The sequence below is a fragment of the Ammodytes marinus genome (assembly GCF_949987685.1).
Source record: "Ammodytes marinus genome assembly, chromosome: 20".
Lineage (NCBI taxonomy): Eukaryota > Metazoa > Chordata > Actinopteri > Uranoscopiformes > Ammodytidae > Ammodytes > Ammodytes marinus.
In genome coordinates, this window is record NC_137224.1 from 4149284 (window position 1) to 4169999 (window position 20716).

A 20716-nucleotide genomic window follows, 5' to 3' on the forward strand; every position below is an offset into this window, starting at 1 on the left:
GTCTCCCTTGCAAAAGAGTCTTCGGTCTCAATGGGATTTACCTGTATAAATAAAGGTTAAAAAAAAAAAAAAAAAAAAAAAAAGTTACTCAAATAGGAAGAAGAAGAGTCAAACAGTGAATCAACTGGAATACATATTTTATAATAGGTCCATGGAAGAAACAGCTTTAGCGTAGCGATGGAAGAGGCTAAACTAGATGCTGTGTTATAGATAGCGGGGGTCTGTGAGGACATCACTTCTCTATTGCTGCCGTCAGCCTGCTGTCTAGCTGACATTCTTCCCCGTGCGATCCCCGCTCATGCTGCTCTGTTGTAGTTGTATGTCTCTGTGCCCCGGCCGTGTAACTTCATAGATAGATAAATGTGTATGTAATTTCGTACCAACTCACAAACACCTCTCCTCAAAAGTTAAGACATTTTCTAAAGTATTATGTCTTTCGTTCGTGTTTGTAAACAAATGTACAGTAAGTGAAAGTGAACTGTTGGCTATGTGCCCCCCGTGATCTCCGGTAGTAATGCTCCGTTCTGTCCGTTTGGTACGCATCCGCAAGCTTGCAGGATACGTGCAGAAATACGGACGTAATGTACACAGAGTACGGACAGAAGGCTCCATCCGTATCCGTATGTAACGTAGAGCATAAATGAGCCTTTAGACAGCGAGACCATAAAACACTCTTTCTGCCTTTTCTCAGGCTAGGATGAACCAATTTCATTTTTTTTGCACATTTATACTAAATAGGATCTCAGAATTCAATACACCTTCATACTCCCACCGGTGAAGTAGGTCTTTAATAAAACTCTTCAAGTGCTGTTTTTCAATATGTTGCATGCGCAGCATCCGACCTCGCTGCTGTGTTTTGTCTAAATATGCCACAGAACTTAAAGGTGGAGTCAGCTATTCTTGGAAATGCTTGTTGTCAAAATAAGTGAATATCTCCTCACAATCTGCTACCCATGTGTGTGCTGAAAAAAAAAACAGTTCATACACAGCTCTGTAATTTGTATTTCAGCGTGCACACACAGTACGGAGAGGTAGTGCATTGTGAGGAGATATTCACTGATTTTGACAACAAGAATCTCTGACTCTTTAAACTGTTTAGCGTTTCTGGTTGAGAACATCGACAAACAAAGTAAAAAACAATGTAAAAGTGTGTTGGATTCTTGGCAGCGAAGTTCACCATTGTCCGGTCCTTTGTGTGAATTCAGAGAGACTTAGAGTCACCGTCCCGTCAGTAACATTTGGTTGCTTTTCGTCCGTACCTTCATTCTTAACGTGCCTCTGACTTACTGCAACCAGAGTCCATTTACTGCAGTGTCCTCTTAAGGTCAGTTAAAGCAGGCAAAATCGCACTTATAATTGCACTTGAGGTTACTTCATGTAAAAGCTAGATTTTTTGTTTTAATATTACTGTTATTTTTTCTTCTTCTTCTACTACTACATCTTTAGCGCCGCCTGCTGGATGTGCTCAGTCCTCCAGGTCTCTCTCCATGTATTTCTTAATGCGTTCACATCGAGGACAGGAGATGCCGGGAGCTTTGCAGGCCAGGTGGAACACAGCCTTACAATCCGTACACCTGGGACACAGACAAGAAATAAGCATTCAGGTGAGACACTGCAAGGAAAAGCATTTTTTTTCAAGCACTAGTCAATTTTGTCTGTATATTTCTCCTATAAAACCATCTTTAAAGGCCATAATCTTAAAATAAGTTTTTTTCAAATCTCAACTTCTAATGCACTAACATCAACTACATTTTTCATGATTGTTAATAGAACTATACAGAAGGTTATTACAGAAGGATTTGTTCATATGTTGTTAACTCTGATACATTTTGCTCTTACAAACATGCAAAAAAGAATATAACTGGGATAATGAAGCAACATAACTGCAATTTTTTCCAAACTTGTTTGTCATTTATTTACAGTACTTTTTGTGTGAGTGTGAGGAGAGAAAAAATAAACCAAAACAAACTGAAAAATAATTGTGACCAAAACAGGAAGCTGGAAAAACTGACGTGGACTACCGCAATGCGCTAGAAGTAAGATGCAACTTTTCCACAAGGCAAGAAATCACTTCACCAATAAGACCGGCCACATTATGAAACCCAAAACTTATTTATAGCGAATTCTCTTTTTTTCCCTCTTTCATAAACTGTTGTGCTTTTGACTTGCATGTCACATATAAAACAACTAACTATTTGTTATTGTAAGTCAATACATTTCAGAGTTAATAAATAATGATTGATGTGAGGTTGCCCGGGACAACATACCTGGTGGTGATGTCGAACTGGAAGGGGAAGATGATGTCATTGGCGTGGCAGATCTGACAGATGAAGCCGCGCTGCGTGCACAGGTCGCAGTGGAACACGTGGTTAGAGGCGCACTGCATCAGGGTCAGCAGGTAGGACGAATACTCCCCCTCGACTATCTGGAAAATAAAATAAAACACAAACACACACATATTAAGATGTTTTACAGTGTCAAATGACTCGTGCAGTGACGTTAGATTCTCTGCATCTTCTTATAGTCAAGTCTGTGTTCATTGATTTCTGTTGTTTTAGGTGTTTCGAATTTCGGAAGTTTTTTCGGTGTATATTTTTTTATTTGCATTCTGAGATTCACCTTGTTTTGCCTTTGCTGTGTATGAAAAGTGTTTAGAAATAAAGTTTGATGGATTGATTACCTGTCGTAGATCCATGACGCTGTACAGGTGGCTCGACTCTAACAGGTACGTCCGCTGCTCCATTCTGCCAGAAAAATAAAAGAAACACAAATATTATAAAGTGACGTAAAGAATAGTGTGAAATATAAAGCGCGTATTCATATAGATGCGTCGATCCACTAGGTTTAAGTTCTGAGCCGATTACAAGATCCGGGTTAAGGGCTAAATTTGTTATGCAGCAACTAAAACTTTTAACAAAACAACAGCAAGGAAAACAATCAAATTGGCAGAAAAACACATTAAAAAAAATTAAAGAAATTTGATCAGTGCGATATCCAATATGTGGATTGCAGCCATATCAGACCCAATACCGATATCCTAATCAGATCGGACCCATCCCCACTCATTCATACACACACACACACACACCTGGCTTGTAGTTTCTTGCATGCTCCGCTGCGGCAGGTGAGCAGGTAGTCGCCTAGCAGCCGGAGCCTCTGCCTCAGACTGTGGGCCGCGGACATGGAGTCAGCATGAAGCACCAGCTCTGGGTTCAACTGATCCACGTTCAGCAGAGGCTCGTGTTCCACCTGAGCCAGCAACCGCAGGGCCTTCTTAGACACCTGGACAGACAGACAGACAGACACACACAGGGTCAGAACTAGGGTAACCGGTATACGAGTGTTCAAAACTGGCAACTGTATACAATCCGAACAATGCAAACAAACAAAATCGCTGCATGTAATGTACTTGTAAAATATTATTCAAATCATCCCTGTGTGCTGCACCTACCTCTCGCTGTGTGACGTCCCAGTTGTGCACCATGCGTGAGGGGATGATGCTGGTGTCGCCGTGGTGACAGGAGTCACAGTAGTACTGGCCTGAGAACTCACACAGCCGGGCTCTGCCACGGGACGGCCCGATCTGCCGAGGACAACCTGCACAAAACACATTCACTCAGGTTCAGGAAATCCTCAAAAAAAACTTACAGAGACCAGACGTCCCAAACATAGTTTCCACCAGGATACACTATATAACTACACTGTAGCTATAGTCTTAAAAAGTAATAATTAATCAATTACATTTAAAATACAGACTACGGAATCTGGATCGTGGCATCAGTCCTATATCTGACAAATTGCTTGCTGTCGTCTTGGTCTAGTCATATTTATAATAAGCTAAACAGTGATAATAGAAAAAAAATCCTCATTCCTCATTACCTGCACATTTGAAGTTCTGCGCGTCGAGCCCCTTCTCTGAGGGCACGTTGCACAGATGAACCAGCAGCGCTCCGTCTTTCTTCAGCGTGTGCTGCACCAGTCTGTGGAGGTTCCCCGTCGTTCCCCCGGCCGACTCCTCTGCCCCCCCGTCCTCTCCGCTCTCCAGGTAAGAGTCCAAAGCTCCACGGATCAACACCCTCCAGGACCGGGCCTCTTCCGGGTTCTCTGCCCGCATTCGGAGTGTCTCCTTGAGGGTGAGGAGTTTGAAAAAGTCTGGTCCTCCCAAAGAGACATCTGGAACAACATCTCGGATTTCCTCGATGGGATAGGTGAACCGCTGCAGCTTCCTATCTGCTTCTACCCGAAAACCCTTCAAAGCTTCCAGGGAGAGGGAGAAGACTAGAGGTAGCCATATTCGAGCTTCAGGGTCTGTTGAGAAGTACAAAACGGCTTCTTTGATGGCGTCCTTTTCCACATCGGCAGTTCGATTCCAGTCCAATTCTTGGGGCGGAGAAGGTGGGGTATCTTGCCCTCCAAACGTCCCCGAATCGGAGGATGATGGACCTCGTTCAGGGCTAGAAGGGGAAGAGGACTGAGATGAAACTGTGCGATCGTCCACTCCGTTTTCACAGGGCTGTAGCACCTCCCACTGCTCGTCAGAGCGAGACGCCGGTCGGCATTTGTTGACGGCCTCCACGATCCGGTCCACCCAGTCCTCCGCTTCGCCGCGATTGGCCGCGCGCAGGTACAGTCGCTTCCCGGGAAACGCCACCTTGAGAATCATAATCAGAATATCGTTATTGTCATCGGAAAGAAGTACAATGAATATGAGGCAGAGGCTCTCACATTAAGTGCAATTTTTTTTTTAACTAAAACAAATTAAAGAAGCTACGAGGAACTTTTAAATGTTTGTGAAACAGTCTAATTTTTCCCTCTGAAGATCATAAATTACATCTTTCAAACAAGACCATCAGTGCAAAGAAAGTTTTTTTTTAATTGTTATTATAAATGCTTTCGTCCGGGTACGTTCACCCAGGAACGACAGCTGGCCTCCTAAAAACATTATCGCTTTAGTCCTAAGGGGCCGCTAGAATTAACACAAACTGAAAGTTCCTCTTAGCCACTTCATAAATAGGTTGAAAAATGTAAAATGTGTAAAGGTTTTAAAACAAATGCATTAATATAAATATTGCACAGTCAACCATGTGTATGTAACAGAGGTCATGTTCACCTCAAATCGTCCCTCTGGCGTGGTGATGCGGGCGTCTTCACAGCGCACCAGGGAGCAGTTATCGTACACGGTGCGCTCCTCTGCATTGAGGTAGAGGCGGAACTCGAAGGGAGAAAGCTCACAGTAGTAATCTCTCCACAAGCCCACGGCCCCACGACGCTCCAAGTGACCCAGCTTCAGCAGGCCACGGAAGGGGTTGAACTGCCCTAAGGGACACATGGATGGACAGATGAAGTCATTTCTCAATTCAATTCAAAAAGGTTTATTGACATGACTATTATAAAAACAATATTGCCAGAATTTATATTTGTATTTTGCTATGTTGTTGGACAGCGCTTTGAGGCATTTTTGTGTGTATTTGGGCTTTAATACAGTTTGACTGATTGACTGACGAAATGGAATGTGAAAAAGAGGCAGTTTTTTCATGTTGATTGTGTTGTTATCATCATTACTATTATTTATGTTTAATTTTTTTAGAAACGTTATTTTAATTTCCACATTTTTGTGTTTGAGAACGTACTTGAAAATAAGATCTCATGATAAACTAAAAATACATGACCGACATTTGAAAGGAAACTGCAGTGAAAAGATAAAGCTTATCACACTTCCGCAAAACTAAAAGTACTAAAATGAAACCTACAATCAACTATTAATACCAGGTTTTGACTACACAATTGGCACACAAACATTTAATGAATAAGTGTGACAACCAGCCTATTTTTGTCTTGTTCTGATGAACCACAACCCAACTTTAGGGGAACTGTGGAGAGGGTCAAAGCAGATACAAATAATTTAATTCAACATTGTCTGATTAAAAAAAAACTTGCAGTAACTTGGACAGCACAGTGTTTATATGATCCAACATTGGCTTGTATAAAACATTGTCCTATTCCTCCAGTAGATGATTAAATGAAAGTGCAACCTGTAATTAACCAGTGCAATGTTTATATGATGAAATCTGTTGTAACGTAGTGACATAACATTATACTGTGGCTATTCCAGGAATTGATAGTGTAAAAGTCCAGATTTTTCCTCGTTATCTATCAATTAGTTGCTTCATTTTAAAAGGTGTTACGTTTTGAAACAAAAAACGTTTATAACATTCCATGGCAATCACGGCACATTCCAGTCAATGACGTAACAACAATAAACAGGTGTGTTTACCTACAACAGCTGATATAAAACACCGGCTGTGTTGTCACCTTTCAGGGCGTGGTGAGAGTTGGAGCAATGTTTTTCGATTGAGTCATTCCACAGTTTCAAGTGCTGCAGGAATTTCCGGCCTAATGTAAACAATGTTATTCACCTTTCGAATTAATTAATTTGTGGCAACTTTCATGAGGGTGAGGTGTGTTCACTTTGAAGGCACCATGTGGAGTTTTTAGACCACTAGAGGCGCTATAGAGTGGTGCTTCAACAATACGCCAAGAAACCAAACTTTCAAGAAAGAGATATCTGTTTTGCAAATGTTTTAGGCTAAAGAAAAACCGTTCAAAAACAAGAATACACTTTTTACAATTTCTGCTTGAAAAATGTCTAAAATTGATTGATTAACAAGTCATTCAAATTGTTGCAGATTTTAATTCTAAAGACCATCTAGTTGTTTAATGCACTGATACGTTTTAGCTCTAGAAGGATGTATAGTGGAAGCCATAAGGATTAAAAAAAATAAAAAATTGTCTGTATTATTTTTTCAGTTTTCAAATCTTAATCATGAAAACAGTATACCTATCCGTCTGCTATGGACGACGCTTGGCGGTGATGGAGAGACCTTGAGCTCAGTGGTTGGAGCAGCAGCAGCAGGAGGTGGTGGCGGTGTTTCATCCTGGTCAGACACCAACTCAAGATGGGGTTTGTAGATGTCATCTTCAGAGATCCACGATCGAGAATGCTGCAAAGTAAAGGGAAGAAGTTATTGAGCACATTTTCTACAATGATTTGAAGAGACAAAAGTAGCATTTTTCACAGTGTTTCATAGTATATTTAAGTGTTTTTCACCTTGTGCGTAAGGGATGAAGAATGAGATCATAAAATGTGTTAAAGTGATCTTGAAGATATGAATCTCTATACACAAATTTCACCTTGTATTGCTGCAGCTATTACATTAATCTGACGGCATTTAGTGTAGAGTTTAGCAGAATCAGCAATGAAACAGAAAACGTACGGATATATACAGTTGTCATCAGATTAAAGTCAATGAGTGCATGTCTGAGAGGAGTTAGAAGTTCCTTTATCTAGCAGATCGTATAGGAAGGAAATAAAATCTACTGATACTAAGAGTTCCAGGCTGCAACGTAAGTCAGTTGACAGGAAATTGTATCAAAAACTACTTTGATTAATGTACTTTTTGAAGGAAAAGCGCCCAGAATTGTGTGGTTCCAGCATCTTAAATTTGAGGTTGCATTGCTTTTCTCCACATTTTTTCCCAAATATGTTTGGCATTTGAAGATGCCAACTTAATAGTTTTCAAACAAAGATGTACTTTAGATGAGATTTTTCTTCTTTTTTTAATCACAGGGCCAGCCCTCAGAGAACACAACTGAGCTGAGTGTATTCAATGAATGGACCAGTTTATCAAAGATGACTTCCTCTTATCATGTGTCTTCAGGGTGAGTAATGTGAAAAGTCTCTCTCTCTGTTCAAGGGTCACACATTTTTGCTACAACTTTAGCACAAATGTGTCAGCAGCATCTTGATTAATATGAAAGACCAACATTGGGCAACTACAGAAATGCCTAAACGTGAGGGAAACTTAGTATGACACATTGTAAAGCGGGCTGTTTGAATATCTCTTAAACAGTAAACACATGGTAAGGGTAATTTATAGTATTTTACACAGTCAGTGGGTATTTTATGGTGTAGGGAGGAGGCCCACTTTCTGTACACTACTTTAATTTAACCACAATGTCCAGAAGCCACAGGAGCTGTTTCATCTCATTTTATCGAGAGTCGACCACTATTGTAGCCGAGAGTTTTTTTTAAAGATATTTTTGGGGCGTTTTTATGCTTTATTGATAGTGCAGAGAGACAGAGGTGAAATGGGGCAGAGAGGGGAGTGACATGCAGAGAACGACCGCGGGCGGGAATCGAACCCGGGTCTGCTGCTGGGCCCGGCCCGGGGGGGGGACGCCCTACCAACTGAGCTAAGGGTGCCCCCGCCGAGAGGTTTTTTTGATAACGAAGCAGAACTAACATGAATACTCGTGATCTCCATTTGCGGAAAAACTATAAACCACATTTTCCATGAATTGGTGAACAGCTTGTGTTGGTTTTCCAGCATAGGGGCTTCAGTCATCAGGAATCTTATTTTGGAATTTCCTCATATCATGGGAAAACCCCAATAGAGATTCAGGATCTGGGGCAATTCTGCATTTAGTTTTACGATTTTATCCCAAAACTACACAAAAATTCTTAAAACAACAACAACAACAAAATATATATATATACATATATATTGTTATATGTAATATGTTGACCTTAGAGAGTAAGAAATATATTTTTCTATGAATTATGCCAAATCTTGATTAAAGCTCTATTGCATTATTTGAGGTTAGTGCATATGCAAACAGATTTTTCAAGTGTCAAATGTGAAAAATATTGAAAAATTCACCACAATCAACATATTGTGAGTGTTTTTAAATCGCAATAGGTAATTAAAATCATACATTCTTCCATCCCCATTTTCAACTAAAAGCTCTTTGTACTTACTGGTAGAGACTCGATGGATAGTTTCCTGCTCAAGATGCTTGTAGAGCGATGTGGAGCTTCACGTAAACAAGGCTCCGAGGTTTCTGTCTTCTTCTCTGCTTCTTTCTTTTCCTGTACAGGTTTAGTTTTCTCTTGTACTCTCTTGTAAACTATCTCCACAGACTCCACTAGCTCACTGGCTGTGGATTGAACATCAGTGTCCGTGTGTAACTCTGAAGAACCACTCACACACACTTCAGAGCGAGAGAAATGGCCATTTTTCTCCTCAGATGAAGGCAGTTCGATAGGTGCTGGTGATGGCTGTGTATGGGACAGTACAGATATTGGAGGCTGGTCTTTTGAAGTCGTGGTGGGACTGTGTGTCTCGCTGTCCGACCCACTGAACAGGGCCGTCTCAGAGAACTGATCGGGACCGTTACTGGAGACAAAAGAATCTTCACGCATGGAGTCCTGACTGCAGCGACCATTCACCGGAAACTCACTCACGGAACTGCAGGGAGAGACGGACAAATCATAACGTGTTTTACAATGAAAGGAGTTTATTATTGACCATTTCTGTTAATGATTATAAAAAGATGAAGCCGAAATTAAGCTTTATTTATATTTGTGTCAATCAATCCAGTAGAAATACGGCAAAACCAACAATGTGTTCATTTGTCGATGGATACTTTTTGACTATCCAACCTGTCTGTGGCTCTCAGCCCATTCATTCCTACTGAATATGTAAATCTGTAAAGAGATCGAAAAAATATACATTGGTTAATTTTTTTTAATGTAAATTTACTTAAACAGCAGCTAACCCTCCGGCTGATGTGGCAGGATGCAGATATACCAAGCTTTTTGCAGCAAAGACAATACTTGTTCAATATATGGTTGGTTTTGTTGTTTTATTTATCGGATTTGTTGACAATAATACAACACAGAATTTAACCATACTTATCCTTTAACTCAGACACACGTACTCTTTCTGTGGCCTCTTGCTGTTGTTGCCATTATTGGTGACTTCCAGGTCACATGAGGACCACTGCTCCCCCGTCCCGCTGCGAGGGTCCGGGCCCGGCAGGAAGCTGTCAGAGCTCAGGCTGGAGGAGAGCTGAGAGGAGCCCGTTGTGTCCAGGCTCAAATTAGACGAATTAAGAGCAGTCCTGCCTCCTTGTAAAGCACCGTTTGAGCCTTTCCCCAATAGCAGCGGGCAACCTTTCTGCATATCCTGTGCATCGGATGAGCTTGACGACTGTGATATTGTATCGCTATCCCACGATTCCTTTTTGGAGGTGGGAAGGTCGCCGCCGTTGATGCCCAATTCGAGTGAGTCCGCCTGGGCTAAGGGGCACAGTCCAGCGAGGGCCAGAGGAGTGGTGGTCCATTCGTTTAGGACAGCCGATTTGTAAGAGAGGCTGAAAGTTAGCGATGCCAAACCCTGGAGGTAGCTGAGCAGGACTTCCCTCTCCTCTGCGTTGAGGAGCAAGGCACTGGGCTGGTAGTGGGAGCGCAGTTTGGAGTCCTCGCGGAACAGTGAAGCCAGGTAGCATTCCAGCAGCCCATGGTTGAGGGCCAGACGCAGCCACGCTCTGCAACGACCAACGTCCGTCCCCACGAAGCTGATCTTCTCCAGCTCCGTCACCACATCACTGGGGGTAAAACGGAGAGAGCTAGTTATGACACTTTATAATAGGTTTTTTTTTTACAGAAAATGTTTTATTGACTGAATTATATTATTGGGTCATGCATAAACAATATGCCCAGCCCAAAAAGGTTCATAAGACACCATTATTAACATAGTAGACGCTTGACAATACTTATACTATTTAACCAACTGGATATTTCTTCAGGGCTTTAGCGACAAAAAAGGCCAACTTAAGAACATTGAAGGAAAACAACAATTCCATCCTGTCATCCATACATTTCAGGAATTTCTTTGATTGAAGATCAATGATCTACTGTATTTTTCAACTAATCATTATTAAAAGGTCCAATCATCTTTATAGCATAAATGTGTCGACTCTTTACCGGTGTGTGACGGTCTTGAGGAGGCTCCAGAAGAAAGGCTGGGGGAAGGGTCCTCTGCCTGCCTTCCTGCCCCCCCTCCCTGCAGCCTCAGAGCGGATGTATTTGCTCTTGATGCCGTGGATGAAGATGGCCTCCAGGGCGCAGCACAGCAGGTTGGCGTCGCCATCTTCGCTGGTCACCACCGCGTCTGACGTCACGTAGCGTTTCTGCAAAGCCTTCAGCGACTGGGCCAACTTCTCTTTGATCTGAAGAGACAGGGAAGTATTATCAGCTTCCTCGTTCCTTTTTTTATATTTTCAATCTAATGTGTGGCTCAAACTGAGGAATGAGGAATAGACAGGCAGAGTTCAGTGGCCTTGTTGCTATGAAACATGTGCCCTGTGTTCCAAATCGCATACTCTGTCTTTTTTGTATTCTACGTACTTACAGCTGATCATAAAGAGAATCTAGCATGCAGTTAGTCATATAACTGATACACACTTTTACTTGAACTTGCCTCTTGCTGATTTATCTGTCACATTTCTGGTTGTTTTTAGATGTGCATAACTTCCACTGCGTCAGAATTGCCCAAAAAGCTGCTGATTTCCACATTAAAAGTTATGACCGGATGTAGTAGGACATCTGGGTATCTTACAGCATGCTGCATCCGACCACATGTATTGTGACATCCTAAATCTTTTTTCCACCATACTAAATAGCAGTTAAAGTATGGGTATTGGAACATAGCCATTGTTTCTAGATTACCTACTGTCACATGACACCTACTGTCAGCTGACATGGAAAGACAGAGAGAACATAAACATGTAGTGAGCAAGGCTACATGGTGCAATAGGTCGCGGAATTAAATCTGATACTTCAGCGGCGCAAAACACTATGAAAAGCCCCAGTCTGTGAGGGAGTGTTCTTGGCACTGACAATTGAAGCACCCTTCTCCTACTGTGCTTGACTTGGCAGGAGATTCCTTGCCTGACTGACTGACTTTCCTACTAGTTCCATGACTCACATGCATTAATTCAGCATTCAGCATTCAGTCTGCAAAGCAATGCATCTAGAGACGCACACCAATGCACTGTTTCAGTTCACTTCAGATTCTGATATCTAGGTTTTGGATATTGGCTGATACAGTCCGATAACATAATAATTATAAAAAACAGAGCTTCAACTCCTTCACAAGGTTTAGTAAGTTTAAAAAAAAATATTGCAAGAATGTGTAAAGACATACATATCCACAAAAACAGCCCCATAACATATCCATATCACATGCATACAGTATCTGCTAACTCTATCTAAGCAATGCATAGATAAGATGATCTGACAATGCTCTCCGATTGAGTCTTTGGAAAAAAAACTTAAATTTGTCTGCTAAGTAAGATCTAAAGACAAAGTAAATAAGATGAATGGATCACTTAGTTTAGGGCTGAAAGCTGTGTAAAGTTGAACAATGCTGACTGAAGTTACAACATGAACTTAAATGTCACCACCTGAGTGTGTTTCGCAAAACTCCTTCCATGAGACAACAAAGCAAATCTGACAGTTAGGGCTGGGTGTAGAAGTTCAATACTTTTTTGGCACCTACAGAAATGCTTCCATACCATCGAGTATCAATAATTTCAATACATAAGGGGAGTTACACAATATACATCAGTGAGCCTTACATACTGACTTACACCTGGAAAATATATTTTTTTTTAACATAATGTGTAATGTCATCTTGTTAAAAAGATTTCTTTAAGTTGCTATCGAAAAGAGAATTCTTCAGGAAAAAATATGGAAGGCAAGATTTCAGTATCTGTATTGATATCAAACATTTGAACAATACCTATAGCCCTAATGACACCTTCACTAGAGGCATAATAGTAACAGTATAAAACGATAGAGGAGTCAACAAGGTGACACGATCTTTGCACATGAGGTGAAAGGCTTGTAGATTTACCTGTTTGACATCCTTAGCCTCAGGTGGCGCATCTGGCATCTGTGTGGCTAGCATGGCACGTCCCGGGAAGGTTCACTCCCACATGGCACACTGGAACACAAAAAAAACACAAAAACAGACCTTTAAAATGCATGCAAAACCTATTATAAGCTTAGAGAAACACTCTTTTCAACCAGAGTGAACGTCCGTCTCCAATAACAACCGTAGAACTGACTGACCCCTGCTTCCCTGTTGAAGTGACTTTTTGACATTTTAAAAAAACGGGCAAACAAGTAATGCAGCAAAAGCATGTGACTATAAGGAAACAGTTTATTTTCTCCCTCTGTTCAGGATATTTGCCACTCACTCAGCTATCATTAAAATCTTTTCCATCACAAGACACATTGTATTCCATTCTGCGACATATCTAACACATTTCACGCTAACTTTGCACTGAGTAAAGCACTTAGTAACTGAGTCATGTGAGGCAGCTGATCAAAGAGTGGTGTCTGCAGGGAAGTAGCCGCAACTACTGAATCAACTTCCCCAAATGTTTTTTTTTCTTTTTAAACGGCAAATCAGGACTGAAACTCTCAAATGACAGCCACTAAAGACAGAAGCCTTCAAGCCACTGACATGATCACACAGCAGATTAGATTAGATAGCCGTAAATAGTTTAGTGCCAAGTGACTAAAATAGGATCACTTACTTAGCCAAGAGTAGGTAGGGCGAGTGGCAAGATATGAGCCTTAAAGTGATGCAAAAACTAAAAGGGTATTAAAAAAAGGGTAAAAATTGTAGTCAAATATTTTTGAAGACCCAATAACAAACAATTGTTAAACAAAACAAAAACAAAGCTGCATCAACTACTTGGGTGAGGTTCAATTTTGCATAAAACATGACTTATTTGATGCAGTGATGTTCAGAAATGGCAGATGCATTTGTAAATTATGTATGAAAAAAAAAATATATATATAAAAAGAAATTTAAAAAATCCTAGCCCCCGTGTCATAGCATTTTGAAGGCTTTTGGGTTTCACCAAGTTACATTCAAAACATTTTAATAACATTACGAATGCAATTTAATAATATGTGCCTGTGTCAGATTCAATGTAATTGTTATGGTTGTATGTTGGTTTTGCTACAGCGTGATAAATACATATTTTTCCCAAAACACATTCAAAAATTAGACTGAATTTACAGCTACTATATGAACGTAACGTTAACTTCATAGACCAAGCCATTTTTAAATACTTTTTAAGGATCTGCAGGAATCCTGAACTCAACAGCCATGTAGCCTATGTAGCCGATTTGGGCGTTGTGTGGGCATTCAAGATTGTTTTAATGTGAATAATCATTACAATATTAAGCACATAATATCCAAGACAAGCTGTGTTAAGCATAATATATGTGACAGTCACGTTAAAACAGTCAAACATGACCCTGGCACACTAACATTTACTGTTAACGATATGAGCTACAAAAGCTAGCTTTCTTACCCGAAATAGGTCGTCTAACTTGCCATTTGGATCCGCAAACGACCACGTATCATGTGTAAAACTATAGTAATTTAAATTAAATGTATGTTACAGTGAGGTTAATCCGTACAGTCGCTCTCCATTGTGCTGTTAAAAGAAGAAAAATTAGCGATACATGAGATTTGTTATCACGGAGAGCCGAAACGCTTCTCCAGTCAGATGCATCATGGGAGATCGGCTACGGCGATGCTTTCAATGTCAGGGAGAAAAATCCGTAAAACTTTATGTCATCGCCAAATTAAGCGAGATTTATTTCCTATTATTCTTCACTGTTGCTACTGCTGTATTTTTATAATGCTGGGTGGACTGCACTCCTGTCCAGTACATGTCATTGTATTGTCAATCCTATGTCAACCTACATTACGTGCCTACAAATATAGGCCCAGAACACTAGTGTTGCAGCGGTAGATGTAGTTTACGAGTAACACTTGAAGGCAGCTTTCGAGGCGTGCTGATGTTGTTGCTGACACAAGAGAACTTCATGTTCCCTGTCCTGTCTCAGACATGGCACACATAAGTCAGTCACACACTCTCCACTGTTTATTTAGTATTACCCACAACACGATAAGATCATAAGTAACCTTACACTTTTGGTTAGTATTTGTTTTTTAAACACTCAATGTTGATGATAATATTCAAAAACTTTTACTTTGAACGCAGGACTTTTTCCTCAAAGAAGTTTTGCTATATTTACTTTAATAGCCTAAATCAATTTCCAAAGTGCAGATTATCTTGAAGTAAGTTTAAAAAGTTGTTTGACTTCAATCATTTGGAAAATCTGCATCCCTTTTGTTCAACAGAACAGGAAGAAAATCAATAAAAACAAATTTTTTAATTTGCTAGAGGGATAAATATTTTATTGGTATCATAAAAATGCAACATTTTGCTCAATGAATTTATAAAAATAAGCATTTTGAACATTATAGAAAAATACATAATCAACATATACATGCTCACAAAATGCAATAATTTAACAAATAAATAAAAAAGTTAATACATATTTAGAGATAGAAAAATAGGTCAATAAATACATAAAAATAAAAATAAATAGATTAATAAATAAATGCATAAGAAATAAATTAACACATTCTGAATCCGTCAGACAGATGTTAGTTGGCGGTGAGCAGAGATGAAACCAGCAGGTCTGCTCTCATCAGATGGGTTTTTATTTCCCTCCTGATCAACTCCCAGGCTTCAACACTGTGGCCCTACAGACAGGAGAACAGGGTCAATACACAGGATAGATAGATAGATAGATAGATAGATAGATAGATAGATAGATAGATAGATAGATAGATAGATAGATAGATAGATAGATAGATAGATAGATAGATAGATAGATAGATAGATAGATAGATAGATAGATAGATAGATAGATAGATAGATAGATAGATAGATAGATAGATAGATAGATAGATAGATAGATAGATAGATAGATAGATAGATAGATAGATAGATAGATAGATAGATAGATAGATAGATAGACTCACCATTTGCTCAAGGACATGGCCTGACAGTCTCTTGAAGTACATCTGCAGCTTCTTGCTCTTCTTGTGACTCACAATCTAAATAAAAAGTAAAATATAGCTTTAGAAAACATATCCTTTAGTTTTAAACATTAGGGACCAAGTCAAGTGATGTTTGTTCTTCTGTTATTTACTGTTTTTCTGTAAGCTTGCTGTCCATATTAACGTACAGCGTTGTGACAAAGAATTTCCCCATGTGGACAATAAAGTCTGAAGTAAAAGGAAATAAATCCACCCTGAGACTCACACAGGAGCGAAGGCCGTCCGCCTGCCGCGTCACAACATTGAGAAAGTCTTCCAGTGTGTTCTCCTCCCATGATGCATTGCTGTGATCCTCCTCAAACAGAGCGGCCACCTCCTCCAGGAGCTGAACCGTGAAGCCAAGTTTACCCTCCGCCTGGGACAAGGAGGAGAAAGAGAATTAAATTAAAACCATTTGTTGATTACAATAGGGTCACATTTAGGACACTTTTTGACAGAATAAGAAGTGGAGTCAGCAATTATGGAGAACGCTTGTTGTCAAAATCACTTTTTGTCAAAATCAGTGAATATCTCCTCTCGATACGCTACGCACTGTCTCTACTGTGAGTGCACTGAAAAAAAGATAGTGTTGTTTCATTTAGACCTGCAATAGACTAAAGTTGAGTTTGACTTACTGATGCTTTGGACGCATGGCTGTACATGTGATGAGGGAAGGCCACAGTGTCCATCACTTCAGCATCCTCAGTGGAGTTAGTGGAGTTATTAGCCTGCTGCAACACACACACACACACACACACACACACACACACACACACACACACACACACACACACACACACACACACACAATATGAGTTGAAGTAAACACACAGTATAGTATACATACTCAGTTCAGATAAATAAACAGTATCAAAAAATAAAAACACTTACCATGGTGTCTAGTAGATCCAAAGAGCTTTGACTGTGTTGTCTGAATTTATGGTCCATCCACCTGCAGCTCAGAGAGGAGCCTGCACTGACCAGCACACAAAGCAACAAGATCTTCTGAAGCATTTTGTTAAAGAGGTAAAAGTTCCTTTGTATAGAGCAGATTGGGACTGTTCTGGTGTAATGTTGGAGCTGACCTGCAAAACCTAATTTATACTGTATATTCTGTACTGCAGGTCACACCTATTTCATTTTTCAAACATACTTCTTACCTGTCAGAAAACCCCAAAAGCTGCGTTCACACAGACTTCATACACTATATGCATAATGTCACCACATTTCATATTTCGAATGAGAGGATCCCATTTAAGAATTTCTCCATAAAATAAATAGAAATACCACAAATGAACACCAAATAATGAAATACCAAGGAAGTTATTGGTGACCATCACAAAAGGCCTCATCTTTCCTTTTCCTATTCAAGCCAATACCTGTCCATTCACACACATGTTGCAGTTCTTCTTCATGTCATTGTATTGCATCATGTGATATTCAAATTGTAGTCCGAAAACGTCACTGTCACGTAAACGCAGGCCACAGTCACTTCCACTTTCTTTATGGTGAAGCGCTTTCCTCTTGGTTTGGTATGTGGACGCGCTGCATACCTGCATCCTTTCATAACTAGTCATACAGTCATGAATGTTATTAAGGCAGACACTGCAGGTGAATATAGGGGAATTTAAACCAATATATATCATCATGAAACTTTGCCACTTGATTCCTTACAATAAAACACTTATTTTTTGTAACACAACTTTTTGAGAAATATTTGAAGAAATATGCACATTTGGCAACTAATGATGCACACATTTGCATCTTTTTCAAAAGCAAAAAAGCTTTTGAGTTAAGGCCTTTGTTTGATTTTTACAACGTTTTAGAGTCTAAAGTTTTTAAATAACAGATTCTTGCCTTATTTTTCATCTACAAATACTGTGTACAGGTCTTGAAAAAATCTTTTCAAATGTTTAAAAAAAAGAATGTATCATAAATCAAACAATTAACAACTTATGAACAACTCATTCTGTAAAAACCTTCAGTATAGTGCTGAGAATAATTGTGTAAAGTTAAGATGATGTAAGTAATTTAGAAGTTGAGATTTTTGGTTCACAGTGATAATTGCTGTTAGATATGGTTGTATAGGAGAAACATGCAGACGCAAACAGACAAGGTTTAGTTAGATAAACACCAAAATGTACATTTTGGAACTTTTATTTACACTAGCATCTTAGGGAAGCAAAGGTGACAAAAATCTAAAAGTCGAAGGGTGTTTGAAAAAGCAATGTTTTTGCCTGCAGTGTCTGACCTTAAATAAATGAACGCAAACAACCTTAATCAAACACTACTTCAGTGACGCAGATTTAATTCAAGAAAAAAAATCTTTTTGCTGTATAAGTCTAGGTTCCCTTAGAAATTGCAAAAAAATATTCTCATATTACTCCCAAAGAAATTATAATCTCACATATCAATGTAATAATTAATTGTGGGCTGTGTTTGATTTCATGCTTTTGTGATATTATGACTTCCCTTTATTGTATAACTTTATTGTTATTGTATTAACTATATCTGTCGACTCTCCCTGAGATTTCTTAAATTTTTTTTATTCCCGGGAAAAGGGTTTTTACTGGGAGTTTTTTCTCAGCCGAGCTAAGGGTGTAAGGGCAGGGTGTCATATTGTATCATATTGTATCATATATCATATTGTATGAAATGTAAAGCCCACTGAGACAAATGTGTTTGTGATTTTGGGCTATACAAATAAAACTGATTTGATTGTGGTTAAGCCTTTAATGTGGTTACATTAAGTTGTGGCTAACTTTTAAAGCTACTGCAGGTATTTCCCACAGGTGAACAGAACAGTATGTCACTAAGGAAAGTGAAATAGGTGGAACCTACGCCTGCTACAGTATAAATGAGGCAATGCAGGACAGCTACAACATTACACCAGAACAGTCCCAATCTGCTCTATACAAAGGAACTCTTACCTTTAAACAAAATGCTTCAAAAGATCTTGTTGGTTTGTGTGCTGGTCAGTGCAGGCTCCTCTCTGAGCTGCAGGTGGATGGACCATAAATTCGGACAACACAGTCAAAGCTCTTTGGATCTACTAGACACCATGGTAAGTGTTTATATTTGGATAATGTTTAAAGCTGAAATGAATTGAATTGAATGAGTTTCTTTTGCTGTGTGTTTACTTCAACTCATATTTTTTTTTCTGTTGCAGGCTAATAACTTTATTGTGGTGATGGACAGTGTGATATTCCCTTATCACATGTACAACCATGTGTCCAGAGCATCAGTAAGTAATAGCCTCGACTTTTGTCCACTGCAGCAAAATACAACAGAAGTTACACACTATAGCTTTACAGTGTAGATCTTTATATTCGTTTCATATTTTCTTATTTTTTCTTATTTTAATGTTTTAGGAAGTTATATGAGTGTTTATAAGTTGATCATGTATTAAGAAATAGTGTGTTAAATGTTACCCTATTATAATTCATGAATGATTTTGATCCCATTCTCTTCTTCTCCTCCTTGTCCCAGGCGGAGGGTAAACTTGGCTTCACGGTTCAGCTCCTGGAGGAGGTGGCCGCTCTGTTTGAGGAGGATCACAGCAATGCATCATGGGAGGAGAACACACTGGAAGACTTTCTCAATGTTGTGACGCGGCAGGCGGACGGCCTTCGCTCCTGTGTGAGTCTCAGGGTGGATTTACTTAGACTAACTTGGTCCCAAATGTTCAACACTTTAAGTCTAATTGTTTTATTTTTTTCCCTTTAGATTGGGCATCACAAGACAAACAGGAAGCTAAGGATGTATTTCAAGAGACTGTCAGGCCAAGCCGAGCAAATGGTAAGTCAGTCTATCTATCTATCTATCTATCTATCTATCTATCTATCTATCTATCTATCTATCTATCTATCTATCTATCTATCTATCTATCTATCTATCTATCTATCTATCTATCTATCTATCTATCTATCTATCTATCTATCTATCTATCTATCTATCTATCTATCTATCTATCTATCTATCTATCTATCTATCTATCTATCTATCTATGTATGTATCTGTCTGTCTGTCTGTCTGTCTGTCTGTCTGTCTGTCTGTCTGTCTGTCTATCTATCTATCTATCTATCTATCTATCTATCTATCTATCTATCTATCTATCTATCTATCTATCTATCTATCTATCTATCTATCTATCTATCTATCTATCTATCTATCTATCTATCTATCTATCTATCTATCTATCTATCCTGTGTATTGACCCTGTTCTCCTGTCTGTAGGGCCACAGTGCTGAAGCCTGGGAGTTGATCAGGAGGGAAATAAAAACCCATCTGATGAGAGCAGACCTGCTGGTTTCATCTCTGCTCAACGCCAAATAGAATCTCCCTGTCGTGTTGGATTGAGATTTGTTTATTTATTTGCTTATGCATTTATTTATTAATGTATGTTTTTATTTATTGATATTTATTTTCCTATTTATCTATTTATGTATTTATTAACTTTTTTATTTATTCATCAAATTATTGATTTTTTGAGTATTTATTAGTTGATCATGTTTTTGTCTATGTTGATCAGCGTGCTTATTTTATGCATTTGGACTGAGCAAAAATATTGTATTTTTTTATTCCAATAAAAAATATTCTTCTTGCAAAAAATATAAATGAACGTGTGTTTTCTTAAATCATGTTCCTATGTTACAGTTTTTCTCAGTTGCTTTGGTGCTTTTCTCACATCACTATTAACATTTGCACAGCAGTTAGTGCATTTCTCAAAACAATTAGTGCAAACTGCAAAACCTAGTGGATATCCTGCAAAAGTACGTCACTTGCTCAAAATGGATAATCTATTCCTCAAAAGCATTCATGTCAATGAAACTGCCAGTGTCATCAAAATGAGAAGTCTTGACACCATCGTTTATGAACAAGATAGTCAAATG

At 39.2% G+C, this 20716-nt stretch overlaps 3 protein-coding genes across 3 annotated transcripts; 1 reads left to right on the forward strand and 2 right to left on the reverse strand.

Annotated features, from left to right (window-relative positions):
* Positions 1-1436: 1436 nt before the first annotated feature.
* plekhm1 (pleckstrin homology domain containing, family M (with RUN domain) member 1) lies at positions 1437-14404 on the reverse strand. The gene is made up of 13 exons (XM_080049216.1): positions 14239-14404; positions 12762-12851; positions 10829-11073; positions 9781-10449; positions 8819-9308; positions 6839-7001; positions 5111-5316; positions 3880-4651; positions 3452-3597; positions 3089-3282; positions 2681-2744; positions 2268-2425; positions 1437-1574 (listed from the first exon to the last, which is right to left on the reverse strand). Exons 2-13 carry the CDS (start codon positions 12813-12815, stop codon positions 1466-1468), a joined length of 3270 nt encoding a protein of 1089 aa, XP_079905342.1. The 5' UTR covers positions 12816-12851; positions 14239-14404; the 3' UTR covers positions 1437-1465.
* A 982-nt stretch (positions 14405-15386) lies between these two features.
* LOC307267343 (interferon a3-like) lies at positions 15387-16838 on the reverse strand (the record flags this gene model as incomplete). Its single annotated transcript, XM_080049647.1, has 5 exons — positions 15387-15485; positions 15768-15842; positions 16039-16200; positions 16460-16552; positions 16716-16838. The coding sequence occupies 5 exons, from the start codon at positions 16836-16838 to the stop codon at positions 15387-15389; spliced, it is 552 nt and encodes a 183-aa protein (XP_079905773.1).
* Positions 16839-18765: 1927 nt separating this feature from the next.
* Positions 18766-20159, forward strand: ifnphi4 (interferon phi 4; the record flags this gene model as incomplete). Its single annotated transcript, XM_080049654.1, has 5 exons — positions 18766-18888; positions 18994-19068; positions 19314-19463; positions 19551-19622; positions 20061-20159. The coding sequence occupies 5 exons, from the start codon at positions 18766-18768 to the stop codon at positions 20157-20159; spliced, it is 519 nt and encodes a 172-aa protein (XP_079905780.1).
* Positions 20160-20716: the final 557 nt, after the last annotated feature.